This window comes from Phyllobates terribilis, unplaced genomic scaffold (genome assembly GCF_046119375.1).
Source record: "Phyllobates terribilis strain yellow unplaced genomic scaffold, ASM4611937v1 Scaffold_136__1_contigs__length_4911898, whole genome shotgun sequence".
NCBI lineage: Eukaryota > Metazoa > Chordata > Amphibia > Anura > Dendrobatidae > Phyllobates > Phyllobates terribilis.
In genome coordinates, this window is record NW_027362896.1 from 1,897,814 (window position 1) to 1,917,456 (window position 19,643).

At 51.3% G+C, this 19,643-nt stretch overlaps 1 protein-coding gene across 1 annotated transcript in view; it reads right to left on the reverse strand.

The window, feature by feature from the left end:
• Nucleotides 1-19,643, reverse strand: part of LOC141204974 (uncharacterized) — a 43,412-nt gene that overhangs the window by 13,609 nt on the left and 10,160 nt on the right. Inside the window, exons 2-6 of the mRNA XM_073664015.1 lie at nt 19,282-19,431; nt 18,977-19,156; nt 18,779-18,902; nt 18,598-18,695; nt 18,309-18,399 (exon numbers count right to left, since the gene is read on the reverse strand). Coding sequence (XP_073520116.1) covers nt 18,309-18,399; nt 18,598-18,695; nt 18,779-18,902; nt 18,977-19,156; nt 19,282-19,359 — 571 coding nt within the window. The 5' untranslated portion in view covers nt 19,360-19,431. The remainder of the gene's footprint in view (nt 1-18,308; nt 18,400-18,597; nt 18,696-18,778; nt 18,903-18,976; nt 19,157-19,281; nt 19,432-19,643) is intronic.

Sequence of the window (19,643 nt, forward strand, 5' to 3'; positions counted from 1 at the left end):
GCGTGTTCAGACTGGCCTGGAAATACAGCCTCCAGGAGGGCGGAACGAACAGGCAAGGAACGAGTACAGACTGCAGGTTAAGGTACACAGATAGGACACAGTACAGACATGGGAACAGATACTGCAAGACAGGTAACATAGACAGGACCTGGCATGTCAGAGACAAAAGCCAACTGACAGGGCAAGATGCTCAGGCATCAGTTAATTGGGGCAGCTGATTTAAATACCAGGTGATAGACAGCAATAGGCTGAGGACGCACAAGGGGTGTGCCTGCAGCAGGTACAAAAAGCAGGAAGTGATCGGGCGCCGCCCTTAAGCAGCAGAAACAGACACAAACAGACAGCATGGAGGGAAGCCAGAGAGACACCCTGGACTGGAGATCAAGTACGCGCTCTTGCACAGTGGAAGATGGACCACTATGCAAGGACGCCGCCAGGTATGTTACAGTACCCCCCCCTTACGCCCCCTCTTCTTCAGGCCTGCCAGAATGTTCCGCAGGGAACTCGAGGGCCAATCCTTTACTTCAAGGAGATCACTTCCACTGTCCACTGGAGAAACTGGTCTCATCTGGGTAGCTAGGATGCTACCTCCTATCCAGCCATCCTCAGCAACAGACGAAACAGGTGGAGTACCAGGAACAGCACACAAGGAAGTCTCTCTCCACTTATTATCAGGTAGCACCCCAGAGGGTTCAGGAGACAACTGGAAGTCCTCCGCCGGGTTGAAGGAGTGCAGAGACTCGGGGGTAACCTCTGCTTCGGGGTACATCTTGTCAAACTCACAGGATGAAATGGGCGAGGAATCAGGTACAAGATGTAGAAAAGTCCCTGTTACCTTGTTATCTGGTGGTACCCAGGAGGATTCAGAAAACAACTGGGGGTCCTCCGCCGGGTCGGAGTAGTGCAGAGACTCGGGGGTAACCTCTGCTTCGGAGTACACTAGGTCGGACTCGCTGGATGAAGCGGGCGAGGTATCAGGTACCGAATATAGAAGAGTACCTGTCCATTCGTTATCAGGTAGCACCCCGAAGGGTTCAGGAGACAACTGGAGGTCCTCCGCCTGGTCGGAGGGGTGTAGAGACTCGGGGATAACCTCTGCTTCGAGGTACATCTTGTCAAATTCACAGGAATAAATAGACGGGTTATCAGGTACAGGGTGAGAAAAAGTCACTGTCTCTTTGTTATCTGGTGGTACCCCGGAGGAGTCAGGAAACAACTGGAGGTCCTCTGCCGGGTCAGAAGAGTGCAGAGGCTCGGGGAAAACATCTGCTTCAGAGTACACTAGGTCGGACTCACTGGACGAAGCAAGCGAGGTATCAGATCCAGGATATAGGAAAGTCTCTGTCCATTCACCACCAGGTGGCACCCCGAAGGGTTCTGGAGACAACTGGAGGTCCTCTGCCTGGTCGGAGGGGTGTAGAGACTCGGGAGTGACCTCTGCTTCGGAGTACACTAGGTTGGACTCACTGGACGAAGCGAGCTAGGTATCAGGTACAGAGTATAGGAGAGTCTCTGTCCTTTCGCTACCAGGTAGCACCCCGTAGGGTTCTGGAGACGACTGGAGGTCCTCCGCCTGGTCGGAGGGGTGCAGAGACTCGGGAGTAACCTCTGCTTCGGAGTACACTAGGTTGGACTCACTGGACGAAGCGAGCGAGGTATCAGGTACAGAGTATAGGAGAGTCTCTGTCCTTTCGCTACCAGGTAGCACCCCGAAGGGTTCTGGAGACAACTGGAGGTCCTCCGCCTGGTCGGAGGGGTGTAGAGACTCGGGGGTAACTACCACTTTGGGGTACCCATTGTCAGGCTCACAGGACGAAGCGGACAAAGTATCGAGTACTGAGTGTAGAGAAGTCTCTCTCCATTTGTCATCAAGTGGTATCCCGGAGGATTCAGGAGGCAACAGGGGGTCCTCCACCAGGTAGTAGAGGTGCACAGACTCAGAGGTAACCACAGCTTTGGAGCATCCTTGGACATGCACACCGGTTAAAGTGGGTGAAGCATCTGATGCCGGGTGCAGGAAGTTCTCCTGTGTGGAGTCTGGATGGGCAGAAGTCTCTTCGGGCAGGAGAACCGGTGCACTACCCACGCACATTACCCGTTGGGGCTTCTCCGGGATACAGGGAGATGAAGCTTCAGTAGGGACTTCAAGGTTGGGGTCAGGAGGTCTCAGGGAGGACAGACCCTGGCGTGACGGCTTGCCTCTACGTCTAGCACGTCTGGACTGCCTCTTGAGGTTGGGAGAAGTATTCCGGAAAGCGTAGTCACCCTGTGAGGATTCTGGGTGGGCAGTAGTCTCATTGGGCTGGAGGACTATTGCGCTACCCACACACATTACCCATCGGGGCTGCTCCGGGATATTGGGAGGTGAAGCTTCAGCAGGAGCCTCCGGGTTAGGATCATCGAAGACCATTAGAAAGGCCACCAGGAAGGCCATTAGGTCCAGGAGGATCGGATCCTGTGTTTCATATAGGGGGTTGATCCATTCCAAGGCATCACCCGCCAGGTAAGACATAATGAATGCCACCTTAACCCGATCGGTGGGAAAACATAGAGGGTAGAACTTGAAGTGTAGCATGCATTGCTCCACAAATGCACGACTTTGTCTTGGATCCCCATAGTAACGTGGCGGATCCGCAGGAACGAGAGCAGATAGATCCATCTGGACGGGTGCGTAATTCGCCTGGAACTCAGCTGAGAAAAAAAAATTTTTTATTTATTTATTTTTAATGTATGTATTCGCTGGAAAACTTCTCAGAGAGCGAAGGCCGTGGGGCTCAACGGGAACCATGGCCTGAGCATGCTGTTATGCACACGCCCGGACTGACTGGCGTGTGCGTGTTTATGTAGTGATTCCACTGTGCCATGAACCGGAGAGTGCCTGGAGGGGCGTAACTAAGTATCTGCCCGATCCGACCAAGGTCGCACGACGGCATACGACGCCAGTGCACCAGGGAGGAACCGAGCAGAGGAACCAGGGTCTACTCCAGGTCAGACTCCGGACACGGCTGTTGACCCACACCGGGGAATACAGGAACAGGCAGACTAGAGCACAGGCTGGGTAGGGTCCAGTACAGACTGGGAGACAAATTTGAAACCGCAAACGCGGTAGACAGAGCTGAGCAAAGCGAAAACCGCAGACGCGGCGGACAGAGCTGAGCAAAGCGAAAACCGCAGACGCGGGGGACAGAGCAGAGCAAAGCGAAAACCGCAGACGCGGGGGACAGAGCAGAGCAAAGCGAAAACCGCAGACGGGGCGGACAGAGCAGAGCAAAGCGAAAACCGCAGACGGGGCGGACAGAGCAGAGCAAAGCGAAAACCGCAGACGGGGCAGACAGAGCAGAGCAAAGCGAAAACCGCAGACGCGGCGGACAGAGCTGAGCAAAGCGAAAACCGCAGACGCGAGGAACAGGGCTCTGTTCACACGGAACAGACTAGAAGGGAAAGGCAGAACCAGATACCCACAAGGTACTTGCAGAGAAGTAGCGAGTGGACCACAAACTCACAAACGGAAGTACAGTGACAACGAGCAGGAGTTAGGTACGAGTTCAGACTCTGCAGAAAAAGGAATGGAACGGACATAGAGAAAAAACAGGTAAAAGATAGGAGAGAGTTCAGACTGGAACTGAGTGTACGGAGGAGACCGACACTGCAGCGGGATACAGGAGCGGGTCTGGGAATACGGCCCCCAGAGAGGCAGGACGAACAGGCAAGGAGCGTGTTCAGACTGGCCTGGAAATACAGCCTCCAGGAGGGCGGAACGAACAGGCAAGGAACGAGTACAGACTGCAGGTTAAGGTACACAGATAGGACACAGTACAGACATGGGAACAGATACTGCAAGACAGGTAACATAGACAGGACCTGGCATGTCAGAGACAAAAGCCAACTGACAGGGCAAGATGCTCAGGCATCAGTTAATTGGGGCAGCTGATTTAAATACCAGGTGATAGACAGCAATAGGCTGAGGACGCACAAGGGGTGTGCCTGCAGCAGGTACAAAAAGCAGGAAGTGATCGGGCGCCGCCCTTAAGCAGCAGAAACAGACACAAACAGACAGCATGGAGGGAAGCCAGAGAGACACCCTGGACTGGAGATCAAGTACGCGCTCTTGCACAGTGGAAGATGGACCACTATGCAAGGACGCCGCCAGGTATGTTACAATCAGTAGCTAACCCCAGTTCAAACCACATCTGAAGGAACTCCATGATGGGACAAGACTGGAGGCTTTTGACTCAATAGCTTCCCTAAAAGCTCCAAGAACTTTTTCCGTGTCCCGCCATAAATTCTTGTTGTTATAAGTGTTCTACTTCCTAGCAAGGTGGAATCTAAGAGTGGTGAAAACCCTTTGTTAATCAATATTTCCCTTTCAAATTCCACGCTGCTAGAAGGAAGCCCTTTACTTGAGTGTGGAATATTGGCCCCTGCGTAAGAAGATCTGGGATCTCCGGCAGGATCCATGGATCTGACAGTGACATTATTCTTAGTAAGGAAAACCATGGTCTTTTTGGCCAGAAAGGGGCATTCAGAATCACTCTTGCCTGATCCTCCCTGATCTTTTTCACATCTGGAATCATCGCTATCGGAGGGAAGGCATAAGCAATCTTGAAGTCCCAGGAAATTTGGAGGGCATCTACCGCATACGGGTTTCTCCTTGGGTCTAGTGAACAGATCTTTTTCACCTTTCTGTTGTCTGTTGGCAAACAAATCTATTTAAGGCAACCCCCATAGTTGAACTATCTGCTGAAACACTCTGGAGTTTAGGGCCCATTCCTACTATTTCACTGATGCCAACAGCCTCAGGGAAACATATCTCCCCTCCAGCACTTTACTAGTGACTTTGTCACAATATATGTATTTATTATATTATGCATAACCTGTAGCCAAGTCCAGGAGTGAACAGTCAGTGCATATAGCACTGTATATACACTGCCCTTAATTAATCAGCATGTATAATGCGTTGGCGCTATGGCACCGCATTGCATTGCAGCTGGACTTGTCAGGATCTTGGATTAGGTGAGTATATGATTTTCTTTTTATTAAAACTTGTGGTACGATGTCGGGGCCCTTATAACTAGTATAGGGGACCCTGAAACAGTGTGGGTGGCCCTCATACATTTAATGGACTGTCAGGAACGACAGTGACGACACCGGGGAGGTCACACAATATTTTACACTAAATAAAAAGGGATTAAGAAAACAAACTTACTTACTAGACAGATCGCAGAGACTATTCAGTTTAGCTGGAGGGGAGGCGCTCCAATTTGACCGTTATCGAACGGAACCCCTTGCTTATAGAATATATATACCTCTCTGCAATGAGCATTGACCCATCTTCAGCGGGGTCTTTTATGCCGAAGGGGGAACCTGCCCACATACTCCCCTGCGATGACCTCACATGGGTGGTCTCCGCCCTTTAAGGTTTTATTAAAATATCTGGCTTCTGCGATAACTTATCTCTGGTTGATCGCAGAAGCCAGAAAGTGATAACATATTTTCCATTGTGAATTTACCTTTCTTTAGAGAGACCACACATGGCATAGCTGCGGTCCGTTATTTTGTACTTTTGCATTACCGCTCACTGGAGGGGCATACAGCTACGGAAAATTATGCATATTGTTCCTTAGCTGATCCTGCCACTAAAAATACGTGTCCCAATATTATCAGAAGTATAGAACTTCAGATATTCCATATTTTGTGTCGGTGCCAGCCAGACTGAAGATAATAATAATCTTTATTTTTATATAGCGCTAACATATTCCGCAGCGCTTTACATACATTATCGTCGTGGTCCCCATCGGGGCTCACAATCTAGATTCCCTATCAGTATGTCTTTGGAGTGTGGGAGGAAACCGGAGAACGCGGAGGAAACCCACGTAAACACGGAGAACATACAAACTCCTTGCAGATGTTGTCCTTGGTGGGATTTGAACCCAGGACCCCAGCGCTGCAAGGCTGCAGTGCTAACCACTGAGCCATCGTGCCGCCCAAGATTGCTGTTCAGCAAAAGGGGGGAGGCCCTGGGGGTGAGAGAGAATTCTTTTGAAGCCAGGGACCACATGCTTCTCACCTAGGTGTTTATTTCACAAGCCTGTGCCACTGGAAAATGCACTCACATGTTAATTGGGTTAGTAGCCCCCTTTGTGCTAGCATCTGCCTATTAGCCACTTCTCCTGCACGTGCTAATTTGCACAGAGACAGCTTCTTTTATTCTGACAGATGGTGGATAGGGGAGGAGGGAAGAGAGGGGCTTCTTTTGTACTGCTATTTGCATACAGACAGCTCCATAGATTGTCAGCTCTTCTCCTTTGACAAATGGTATAGTGGAGGGGGAATGAGGGGTTTGGAAAAATCCTTAATAGTTTTATGACAGCGACTAATTCATTAGCCATTATACAGCCTGTGGACTAATGCAGGGACCATTCCTACAGCCTGTGGACTAATGCAGGGACCATTCCTACAGCCTGTGGACTAATGCAAGAACCATTCTACAGCCTGTGGACTAATGCAGGGACCATTCCTACAGCCTGTGGACTAATGCAGGGACCATTCCTACAGCCTGTGGACTAATGCAGGGACCATTCCTACAGCCTGTGGACTAATGCAGGGACTATTCCTACAGCCTGTGGACTAATGCAGGGACCATACTACAAGTTGTGGACTAATGCAGGGACCATTCTACATGTTGTGGACTAATGCAGGGACCATTCCTACAGCCTGTGGACTAATGCAGGGACCATTCCTACAGCCTGTGGACTAATGCAAGAACCATTCTACAGCCTGTGGACTAATGCAGGGACCATTCCTACAGCCTGTGGACTAATGCAGGGACCATTCCTACAGCCTGTGGACTAATGCAGGGACCATTCCTACAGCCTGTGGACTAATGCGGGGACCATTCTACATGTTGTGGACTAATGCGGGGACCATTCTACATGTTGTGGACTAATGTGGGGACCATTCTACATGCTGTGGACTAATGCGGGGACCATTCTACATGTTGTGGACTAATGCGGGGACCATTCTACATGTTGTGGACTAATGCGGGGACCATTCTATGTAGCGCCGGCGTCCCTGCCCTCTGCTAGGCAGGGACGCTGTTCCCCTCACCTCCCTGCTCCGTGCCCGGCGTCCTCCTCCCGCTCTGCTGGCAGCGCGCGCTCCTTCCCGTCCACTGTGCTTAGGGCGCGCGCGCTCTCCCTCCCTCTTAAAGGGGCGGCGCGCGCCGTCCTAAGGAGTCCCCGGCCAATGGCCGGAGGACTTCACCATATTTAAGGCACCTCCTCCAAAATGGAGGTGCCCGAGCAATGTTGTTGCACTGGTCACTACTCTGCTTCAGCCCTCAGGTCCCGTTGCCAGTTACCTGCCAGATTCCTGCCTGATTATCTGCTACCTGCCTGCTAGTCTGAGGTCCGACGGTCTGCCTTACTACTCCTGTCAGTCTGTCTAAGGACCAGCCTGCCCGCTCACCTGGGAGCGCACATCAGCCACCTGCCTGCTTGCCTGAGGTCCGACGGTCTGCCTTCCATCTCCTGTCAGTCTGTCTATGGACCAGCTTGCCCGCTCACCTGGGAGCACACACCAGCTACCTGCCTGCTAGTCTACCTGGAGGCTCCGCCGTCACGTGCTGTGACCACCTGCCTGTCCAGTGACTCCTGCTCGCTCACCTGGGAGCGCTCATCTGTTGCCAGTCTGCTAGCCTACCTGGAGGCTCTGCCGTCACGTGCTGTGACCACCCTCCTGTCCAGAGACTTCTGCCCGCTCACCTGGGAGCGCTCATCTGCCGCCTGTCGGTCTTCCTGGAGGCTCCGCCGTCACATGCTGTGACCACCCGTTCATCCAGAGACTCTCGCCTGCTCACCTGGGAGCTCACGTCTACCATCAGCCGCCACAGGTCGTACCAACCCTTTACCTAGAGACTGCCCCGGTCACTTGCCGTGACCATCTGCCCGTTCATCCAGAGACTGCCCCGGTCACTTGCCGTGACCATCTGCCCGTTCATTCAGAGACTGCCCCGGTCACTTGCCGTGACCATCTGCCCGTTCATTCAGAGACTGCCCCGGTCACTTGCCGTGACCTCCAGCCCGTTCACTCAGAGACTGTCCCGGTCACCTGCTGTGACCTCCTGCCCGTCTTCCCTGGTCGCCACCCGCTCCCTTACAAGGACTGCCCCCTTGTATAGTAGCTCAGAGGTTCCGCCTCCCAGACCCGTTACAGTTTGCTCGGGCCATGGAACCCGGTGGCACCCAAGCACCCTCGCTCTCGGACCTGTGTCATGAACTGTCCCGTCAAAGGTCCCAACAGGAGTCCATCCTGGGTCACCTGTGGAATGTCAATACTCGCCTGGACACTCTGACTGCTCCACCAGCAACCTCTGCCAGTGCCATGTCTCGCAATCCGGCAGCTCCGCTGCCCACTAATACCATGGTATCCTACCCCGGCTTTCTGCACCTCCTCGCTTCGGAGGCGACTCCGCCCAGGCTCGGGGCTTCATAAATCAGTGCACCCTGCACTTTGAACTATTGTCCCACCAGTTTAACTCCGACCGGGCCAAAATTGCATTCATCATGTCCCATCTCACCGGGGAGGCCCTGGCCTGGCTAAATCCTCTATGGGAGAGAGGAGACCCCCTGGTGTCCAACTTGCCTGCTTTTCTCACGGCTTTCCGGAAAGTCTTCGACGAACCCGGACGGAAGACCTCTTCCGCATCATCACTGCTACGCCTCCGTCAGGGAAGTCTCACCGTGGGCCAATATGCCATACGGTTCCGTACCCTTGCCTCGGAGCTGGCCTGGGATAACGACGCTCTGGTATCCGTCTTCTGGGAGGGTCTGTCCGGCCGTATTAAAGATGAACTTGCCGGTCGGGACATTCCTACCACTCTCGATGACCTAATAACTCTTGCCACCCGGATTGACCTACGGTTCCAGGAGCGTGCCAAAGAGGTCACCCGTGAGAGGAGGTTTCCACGTCTAGCTCCTACTTTTCAGAAACCCGTCACTCCCTCCGTCTCTACCCAGGTACACTCTCCTGAGTCTATGCAGGTTGACCAGACCAAGATGGTCAAAACCCGTCAGGACTTACGCCGTGCCGAAGGGAGCTGCTTCTACTGTGGCAGTAGGGAGCACCGGATCCGTGCCTGCCCGGAGAGGTCGGGAAACGCCTGTGTCTAGGTTCGCTCAGAGAGGTCAACCTAGACAAGAATAAATCCTCTCCATCTCTGCTGCTGTCAGTCTCAATCGTCTGCGGGGAGAACCGTTATTTCGAACTAGCCCAACTTGACTCTGGAGCAGCCGGGAATCTTATTTCACAGTCCCTGGTAGAGAAATACCGCATCCCCACCAAACCTCTGGCTGTGCCCTTGTCTGTTGCTGCCGTGGATGGGGGTCTCTTACCACGCCCCATCCAACTCATCACCGAATCCATTACTCTGCAGGTGGGAATGCTGCATTCTGAGAGTATCTCCTTTCATGTTCTGCCTGGACTCTCTCACGCCCTCTTGCTAGGCCTACCTTGGCTCCAGAGACATGCACCCGTGCTTGACTGGCAGACCAGAGAAGTCCTTCGCTGGGGACAGGACTGCCATAATACCTGTCTGGTTCCCGTCCATCCCGTCCGTCCTTCTCCTACCCCAGCTAATCTACCTGGACTTCCGATTCCTTATTGGTCTTATGCTGATGTCTTTAATAAAAAGGAAGCAGAGACACTACCTCCTCATAGACCATACGACTACCCTATCGACCTGTTACCTGGCACTACTCCTCCCCGTGGGCGTATTTATCCTTTATCCGCTGCTGAGACCCGGTCGATGTCCGAATATATTGAGGAGAATCTGGCCAGGGGATTCATCCGGAAATCTACCTCCCCGGCGGGAGCAGGCTTCTTTTTCGTCAAAAAGAAGGACGGCTCTCTCCGTCCCTGTATAGACTATAGAGGCCTTAACCAGATCACGGTGAAGAATAAGTACCCCCTTCCGCTCATTCCGGAGTTATTTGATCGTCTGAGGGGGGCTATAATCTTCACCAAACTGGACCTCCGTGGGGCGTACAACCTGGTTCGTATCCGTCAGGGGGATGAATGGAAGACGGCATTCAACACCCGGGACGGCCACTATGAATATCTGGTAATGCCCTTTGGTCTCTGTAACGCTCCTGCCGTCTTTCAAGAGTTGGTCAATGACATCTTCCGGGACCTTCTCTACTCCTGCATAGTGGTGTACCTGGACGACATCTTGGTCTTCTCTCCGGATCTCCAGACTCACCGGAGGGACGTTCGTCAGGTTCTGCTCAGGCTCAGGCAGAATCACCTCTTCGCTAAATACGAGAAATGCCTCTTTGAGCAGACCTCGCTTCCATTTTTGGGCTACATTATTTCTCAGACCGGCCTCCGAATGGATCCAGAGAAACTGTCTGCCATCGAGAAATGGCCTCGACCGGAGGGGTTGAAGGCCATTCAGCGATTCCTGGGCTTTGCCAACTACTACCGCCTCTTCATACCACACTTCTCTTCCCGGACTGCCCCAATTTCCGCGCTCACCCGTAAGGGCACTAATCCCAAAGAGTGGCCGCCCGAAGCAGAGGAGGCCTTTCTTTCCCTAAAACAGGCCTTCTCTTCCGCCCCGGTGCTGCATCGCCCGGACGGCAACAAGCAGTTCTTCCTGGAAGTTGACGCCTCCTCCTCTGGAGCCGGAGCGGTACTTACTCAAAAATCATCTTCCGGGAGAATGGTAACTTGTGGCTTCTTCTCCAAACTCTTCTCCTCTTCTGAGCGCAACTACTCCATAGGAGACCGAGAGTTATTGGCCATCAAACTGGCGTTGGAGGAGTGGCGTTACCTACTCGAGGGGGCTCTTCACCCGGTAATAATTTACACTGACCACAAGAACTTGGCTTACCTCCAGCATGCCCAGAGACTTAACCCGCGCCAAGCCCGGTGGTCCTTGTTTTTTGCTCGCTTTGATTTTGTTCTTCATTTTCGCCCGGCTGACAAAAACGTCAAAGCAGATGCCTTGTCCCGATCCTTTCTGGTGTCCGATCTCGAGGAGGAACCTAAACATATCATCGATCCCGCCAGAGTAATGCAGGTGGCTCCCGTGAACCTAAATCGTCTCCCTCCCGGTAAGACGTTCGTATCAGTACCTGATCGGGAGAAGATCCTACACTGGGGTCACTCGTCTAAACTAGCTGGCCACGCCGGTCAGAAAAAGACCCTCCAGCTTATTGCCCGGCACTACTGGTGGCCTACCCTGCACAAGGACGTAATAGACTTTGTTTCTGCCTGTGTGTCCTGCGCCCGCAACAAAGTCCCGAGACACCTGCCTGCCGGTCGCCTTCTTCCGCTTCCTGTGCCTGCTGCCCCCTGGCAGCATATTGCTATGGACTTCATAACTGATCTCCCCGTCTCTGCCGGTTGTACGGTCATTTGGGTGGTCGCTGACCGCTTTTCCAAGATGGCTCACTTTATTCCCCTGCCTGGTCTCCCATCTGCACCCGAGCTGGCTAAAGACTTTATCCGCCACATCTTCCGTCTTCATGGCCTGCCCCTCCACATCGTGTCGGATCGTGGGGTACAGTTCACCTCACGTTTCTGGAGAGCCACTTGTAAACTGCTAGACGTCACCCTGGACTTCTCTTCCGCTTACCACCCACAGTCTAATGGTCAAGTGGAGCGGATCAATCAGAACCTGACCAGTTACCTCCGGCACTTCGTTAATGCCCATCATTCTGACTGGGTGGATATCCTACCATGGGCCGAGTTCTCCTATAACAATCACGAGAGCGAAGCCTCTTCCAAATCCCCGTTTTTTGTAGTCTTCGGTCAGCATCCTCGGATTCCTTTTCCTGTCTCCACCTCTGTGGACAACCCGGCTGCGGAATCTCTCGTTAGCAAATTTTCCTCCATTTGGGAGAGTACCCGATCCGCACTCCTCCAGTCGTCCGAACGGATGAAAAGACACGCTGACAAAAAACGCCTGGATCCTCCACAATTTCGTCCTGGAGATAAAGTCTGGCTCTCGTCTAAATATGTCCGACTCAAGATACCTTCTTACAAGTTAGGGCCTCGGTTCATCGGTCCTCTGGAGGTCATCAGTCAGATCAACCCGGTGGCCTATAAATTAAAACTCCCGGCCAACTTACGGATCCCTAACTCCTTCCATGTATCTCTCCTCAAACCTGTGGTACTTAACTCTTTTTCCAAGTCTACAGGTACGCCTCCTGCTCTGGTTTCTGCTGAGGACGAGTTTGAGGTAGAGAACATTCTTGCCACCAAAAGGGTAAGAGGAAAGACCTTTTTTCTAGTAGATTGGAGGGGGTTTGGTCCTGAGGAGAGAACGTAGGAGCCCCGGGAGAACATCCATGCCCCTCTTATCCTAGCTAAATTTCTGTCTGGCCTAAAAAAGGGGGGGCCTAAAGGGGGGGGGTACTGTAGCGCCGGCGTCCCTGCCCTCTGCTAGGCAGGGACGCTGTTCCCCTCACCTCCCTGCTCCGTGCCCGGCGTCCTCCTCCCGCTCTGCTGGCAGCGCGCGCTCCTTCCCGTCCACTGTGCTTAGGGCGCGCGCGCTCTCCCTCCCTCTTAAAGGGGCCGCGCGCGCCGTCCTAAGGAGTCCCCGGCCAATGGCCGGAGGACTTCACCATATTTAAGGCACCTCCTCCAAAATGGAGGTGCCCGAGCAATGTTGTTGCACTGTTCACTACTCTGCTTCAGCCCTCAGGTCCCGTTGCCAGTTACCTGCCAGATTCCTGCCTGATTATCTGCTACCTGCCTGCTAGTCTGAGGTCCGACGGTCTGCCTTACTACTCCTGTCAGTCTGTCTAAGGACCAGCCTGTCCGCTCACCTGGGAGCGCACATCAGCCACCTGCCTGCTTGCCTGAGGTCCGACGGTCTGCCTTCCATCTCCTGTCAGTCTGTCTATGGACCAGCTTGCCCGCTCACCTGGGAGCACACACCAGCTACCTGCCTGCTAGTCTACCTGGAGGCTCCGCCGTCACGTGCTGTGACCACCTGCCTGTCCAGTGACTCCTGCTCGCTCACCTGGGAGCGCTCATCTGTTGCCAGTCTGCTAGCCTACCTGGAGGCTCTGCCGTCACGTGCTGTGACCACCCTCCTGTCCAGAGACTTCTGCCCGCTCACCTGGGAGCGCTCATCTGCCGCCTGTCTGTTGGTCTTCCTGGAGGCTCCGCCGTCACATGCTGTGACCACCCGTTCATCCAGAGACTCTCGCCTGCTCACCTGGGAGCTCACGTCTACCATCAGCCGCCACAGGTCGTACCAACCCTTTACCTAGAGACTGCCCCGGTCACTTGCCGTGACCATCTGCCCGTTCATCCAGAGACTGCCCCGGTCACTTGCCGTGACAATCTGCCCGTTCATTCAGAGACTGCCCCGGTCACTTGCCGTGACCATCTGCCCGTTCATTCAGAGACTGCCCCGGTCACTTGCCGTGACCTCCAGCCCGTTCACTCAGAGACTGTCCCGGTCACCTGCTGTGACCTCCTGCCCGTCTTCCCTGGTCGCCACCCGCTCCCTTACAAGGACTGCCCCCTTGTATAGTAGCTCAGAGGTTCCGCCTCCCAGACCCGTTACATTCTACATGTTGTTGACTAATGCGGGGGCCATTATACAGCTTTTGGACTAATGCGGGGGCCAATATACAGCTTGTGGACTAATGCAGGGACCATTATACAGCTTGTGGACTAATGCAGGGACCATTATACAGCTTGTGGACTATTGCAGGAACTATTATACAACTTGTGGACTAATGCAGGGACCATTACACAGCTTGTGGATGTCACGGGTGTGTCAGAAGTGACAAGACAGTCGCCCTGCAGTTGGTTGCAGGACATCTCTACGTTTGGCATTACAGACATCTTCTTAGAGGCTGTCTCTAGGACCCAAAGGCTACCTTCCTCTGGCTAATTAACACCCGGGCCTGGGTGTATAAATACCTGCGGTGTTTCAGAGGGAGGTGCCGGCGATATTCATTTCTTCTTGTGAAGGCTTTAGCAAGAGCAGTACTGCTCCCTCTCTGGAGCTTGAGGACGTGTGCACATTTGTCTGGAGTCATCTAAAGTTAAGCAATTTCATGGCCTTAGCCATACACCGAAAGACAGGGCGAGGTACGCGTGCGGCGATTGGTGAAGAGCCAATACAGGAACATTAGGGGAGACAGGGTGGCGTTAGACCAGCCTAGGAGGTCTCCACTCCCCCCTTTCCCTAGAGTCTGGGCTCCCTTTCCCTCTTCCCTTTGTGTTGCACTAAGACTTTCCCACACCTTGAGTGGCATTATCGCCGGCCGAGCACATTTTGAAAAGGAAACAAAAACTGACACTTTCGGGTTTTTCCCCTCTGTGTTTTTGGGCGTGGATTTTTTTTTCCTTTCTCCTTTGGTATGGGTACTGTTGCAGAGCTCGCAGAGCAGTTCCACTGTCTGACCGTGGAGGTGAATGAGCTCCGCTGTGAGGTTCAGCAGCAGCATCAGCGGCTACAGGTCGCTAATGTTGGGGGTCTCTGCAGGTAGGCCTGCCCAGCCTGAACCCAAGGTTACCCTCCCGGGCAGGTTTTCAGGAGGTAGGGACAAGTTTATTGCATTAAATTGGGCCTGCAAACTGTATTTTAAACTTCGTCCGTACTTCTCCAGAAACGAGAAGCAACGGGTTGGTATTGTGATCTCTGTACTGCAGGGAGATCTTCAGTCATGGGTGTTTTCTTTACCGCAGGATTCGGATTGTCTCCAGTCTGTGGAGGGGTTTTTCAGGGCACTGGCCCTCATCTATGACGAACCAGACTGAGTCGCCTTGGCTAAGTCTAGGCTACGTCGCCTTCAGCAGGGGAATAGGTCAATGGAGAAGCACAGTTCGGAATTCCGTAGATGGGCAACTGATTCCAAATGGAATGACTCAGCCCTTAGAAGTCAATTTTGTGAAGGGCTCACTGAAAGGTTGAAAGATGTCTTGGCAGTATATGAAACCCCTCAGTCCTTGGAGGCTGCCATGTCATTGGCCATACATCTTGATAGGCGCCTTCAGGATACACGGGTGAGACCACCTACTCCGGTGCCTTTTCAGGGTTGTGTACCTCTGCCAGGGGAGCAGTCTGTGGTTGAGCCAGTACTGGGGGAGGTGGAGGAACCCATGCAGTTAGGGGGTGTCTCTACATCATACATCTTCCCGGAGATTTGCAGGAAAAAAGGCGTATGTTTTTATTGTGGGAAAAAGATATTTTGTTGGGACCTGTCCTGCAATTCCTCAACAAAAGGAGTCTCGATTAACTCTTTGGTATTCTGGAGTTGGATAAACAAAGGGTGCATTTTTTTTACCAACCTGCATTTCCCGCTTTGTCCTGTCAGTAGAGGTGGTGCTAGAGAACAAAACCAAGAAAATTTCTGTGTTTGTCGACAGTGGAGCCGGGGTCAGCGTGGTTGATGCTGAGTTTGTGAAAACTCATGCTATTGCTTGCTGTGCTTTAGGTGAACCTATTTCCATCTTTGCCATTGACTCGGCGCCACTTGCACAGAAAGCATTTACTCAGATTGTACATAAAGTAAAACTGAGGGTGGGGTCAGTACATTGTGAAATAATCCCTCACTATGACCTGGACAATCTTCCCACACCAATTGTGTTGGGTATACCTTGGCTTGTTAAACATAATCTGTTGGTGGACTGGCAAGCCGGAGACATTATTGAATGGGGAGATTACTGCCATGAGAACTGTTTGGATATTTCTCTTGCTACTGTCTCTGCGGAAATATTATCTGCTTTTCTGTCTGGTTTTGAGGACGTTTTATCTGAGAGGGGGGTGTCAGGATTAGCCTCCTCATCGTGCTTATAACTGTCCTATTAACCTGACCACCGGAGCTAAACTACCAAAGTCCAGACCAGGGCTGTGGAGTCGGTGTCCATTTTGGTGGAGTTGGTATAAAACAGACCGACCCCAACGGCTAAAATATATAATAAACTGGGTACAGTAGTTCAATGCAGTTTGTGGGGAATACTTTTTCATAAGAATTTGGGAAAGTTATGAAATGTCTGTCCTATTCCTGATCTAAGGATCTAAACTTTTAGCAAAGATGAATCTGTGCTACAGTAAATTTATCACTTAAACATGAGCCATGTATGAGGGAGTCGGTGTCATGGAAATTGAGGAGTTTGGCTTACCGACTCCACAGCCCTGGTCTAGACTGTATAATCTTTCTGGTCCTGAGAGACAAGACATGAAGGATTGCATTGCGGCGAGTCTTGGGAAGGGCATATCAGACCCTCATCTTCGCCCGTGGCGGCAGGGTTCTTTTTGTGAAGAAAAAAGATGGCGGTCTACATCCCTGTTTAGATTTCCGGGAACTAAATCAAATTACCATTCGTGATCCATACCCTTTTCCTCTGACTCCTGATTTGTTCAGCCAGGTTGTAGGAGCTAAGTTGGATTTAAGGGGAGCCTACAATTTGGTTAGAATCAAGAGAACGGGACGAATGGAAAACAGCGTTCAATACCCTGGAAGGACATTTAGAGAGTCTGGTTATGCCTTTTGGTTTGACCAATGCACCTGCGGTATTCCAGCATTTCATAAATGATATTTTCCATCATTTGGTGGGGAGGTTTGTGGTGGTCAATCTGGACGATACTTTGGTTTACTCACCTGATTCTGGGACTCATCGGGGGCATGTTAAGCAGGTACTCCAGATTTTAAGGGACACAAACTTTATGTCAAACTGGAAAAATGTGTTTTTGCTGTTCAGGAGGTGCAGCTTTTGGGGTACTTGTTGTCATCTTCGGGTTTTCGGACGGATCCGGAGAAGATCCGTGCAGTCCTTGATTGGTAACGTCCCAAGAACCTGAAGGCTCAACTATGTTTTCTGGGCTTTGCTAAATTTTTACCGGAAATTCATCCAAAATTACTCTGTTATAGTGAAACCCCTTACTGATATGACTAAGAAGGGGTCTGATTTTTCCAAATCGTCGGATGCTTCCCTCCAGGCTTTTTCTTCCTTACCAAGAATCATTTTGCCACTGCACCTATACTCAGTCAACCCCATGTTTCCCAATCCTTTACTGTAGAGGTTGGTGAGTCGGATGTCAGGGTTGGGGGTGTGTGGTCTCAGGGTCCGTCCCCTGGTAAATGGTGTCCATGCGCCTTCTTTTCTACAAAATTGTCTTCAGCTGAGAGAAATTATGACGTGGGTAATAGGGAACTTTTGGCGATCAAATTGACGTTAGAAGAATGGCGACATTGGTTGGAGGGGGCTGTCCATCCTATTACTGTTATTACTGACCATAAGAACCTGTCATATCTCCAGTCAGCTAAACGTCTCAACCCTAGGCAAGCCAGATGGTTCCTGATTTACTAGGTTCAATTTTGTTGTCACTTTTCGTCCAGGGGTAAAAATGTCAAGGCTGATGCTTTGTCCCAAAGCTTCCCTGGTGGTGGTGACCATGAGAACCCTGCCCCGATATCACAGAAAGGGGTAGTCATTTCGGCACAGTATCCTGAACTGTAGGGTGAGGTGTTGGAGGCTCAGGGGGACGCCCCTGCCTCCTGCCCTTCAGGAAGGTTATTTGTACCATCTAATCTGCGCCACAAAGTAATTAAGGAACATCATAACTCTGTACTTGCTGGGCATCCAGGTGGTAAGGCAACCGCGGACCTTCTCTCTCGTCGTTTTTGGTGGCCTGGGTTGCATCGGGATGTTATTGAACTCGTAGCTGCTTGTAGTATTTGAGCGCGTTCTAAGGTTTCGCATACCCGTCCGCCTGGTACTCTTCTTCTGCTACCTATCCCTAGTAGGCCGTGGACACACTTGTCCATGGATTGTGTTACTGACCTACCGGTTTCTGCAGGCAAAAGGGTGGTTTTGGTGATAGTAGATAGGTTTAGTAAAATGGTTCACTTCGTCGCATTGCCTGCACTTCCACATGCCAAGACACTTGCTCAGGTGTTCATAAATGAGATTATGAAGCTTCATGGGGTTCCCTCTGATGTGGTGTCAGATCAGGGGACCCAGTTTGTTTCCAAGGTCTGGAATGCATTCTGTTCTCGACTGGGGGTGCAGCTGTCCTTTTCCTCCGCCTTCCATCCTCAGTCGAATGGTCAGACCAAGCGTGTCAATCAGAACTTCGAGACTTACCTCAGGTATTTCGTCTTAGAAAATCTGGAGGTTTGGGCATCCTACTTAACGCTGGCAGAATTTGCCATTAATAATCAGTCAAGAATCCATTGGCAGATCACCGTTCTTCGGTGCACACGACCGATAAAACAGCCACAGCCGATGACTGAGAAGAATCTGTAACTTCTCTGCATTTAGTGGTTACTACTCACCTGGGTGGTCATTTGTAGGAATCTCCTCTTTACACCGCTCATCACCCCTCACATATGTCTCTGTAGTATTAATATTGGTCAGATCTTCACCCTGAAACAAATATTGTAAAAGTCACAGACAGATGGAGAAGTTCCATCTATGATCAGCTCTAATCCTGCCATCTCCAGCGTTCTCATTACACAAGTATAAAACATATAATCCTGGTGGATAAAACAAGACTGAACACAAAACCTTCACAGCCGTCTACACATCATAGGGGAGATCTCATGACACCTTCTCTCCATCTACCTGATGATCCTGAGGAACATTGGGATCTTCTTGTTTACAGTCCTCTGGAAGAAGAGGACGGGGACATCTCTCTGGTGTTGTCCTCCTACTGGATAGATCTGGAGGAAACACACACAAGGACTGAATTCATTCTTTACATACAGATAATAATAGGCCGTGTGTATTTAGTCCTGTCTATTACCTGGTGATGTGAGGGGCTGGGGAACCTCCATCATGACGTCCTTGTACAGATCTTTGTGTCCTTCTAAATACTCCCACTCCTCCATGGAGAAATAGACAGCGACATCCTGACACCTTATAGGAACCTGACACATACAATGATACCGTCATCCCCCCGATCCCTCCATAGCGTTACTATATAATGTCCCAGCAGTGTCACCTCTCCAGTCAGCAGCTCAATCATCTTGTAGGTGAGTTCTAAGATCTTCTGGTCATTGATGTCCTCATGTATCAGGGGCTGAGGTGGAGGCCTCGTGATTGGGCTCAGGGGTCTTCCCCATCCCTCAGACACAGGGTCCTGACAGCGCTCACTAGAGGTCTTCTTCACTACTGTGTAATCCTGGTTATGGAGAGACACATTAATAAATCTCCCTCCAGACATTTCCAGAGTCCTCACCTCTCCAGTTCTGTCCGTTATTCCCATAGATAAGAATGATGTAATGTGACGTCATCAGAATCTCTCACCTCTCCAGTAATCCGGAAGAGGATCTCTAGGGTGAGGTGTAATATCCTCTCCACCATCTTGTCTCTGTCCATATCCATCTTTGATGGTTAAATCAGGAAAATTCTCCTATACAGAAGATCTTCACTGAGAGGATCTGATAGTGTATGGACCTGAATGAGAAGAAGATGAGCCGATGTAACATCATAAAAATCCTGTGTACTAATACAATTACTGGAGATAATAAGGGAAACATATGAGGAGATTTATTATTTTACAGCATTTAGTTTTCTTCTTTACATCTAGTAATAAAACCTATATATTTTAGGACACAGACAACAAGCAGTTTCACACTGATTCACACACAGAAGTTTGAGGCTTCAAT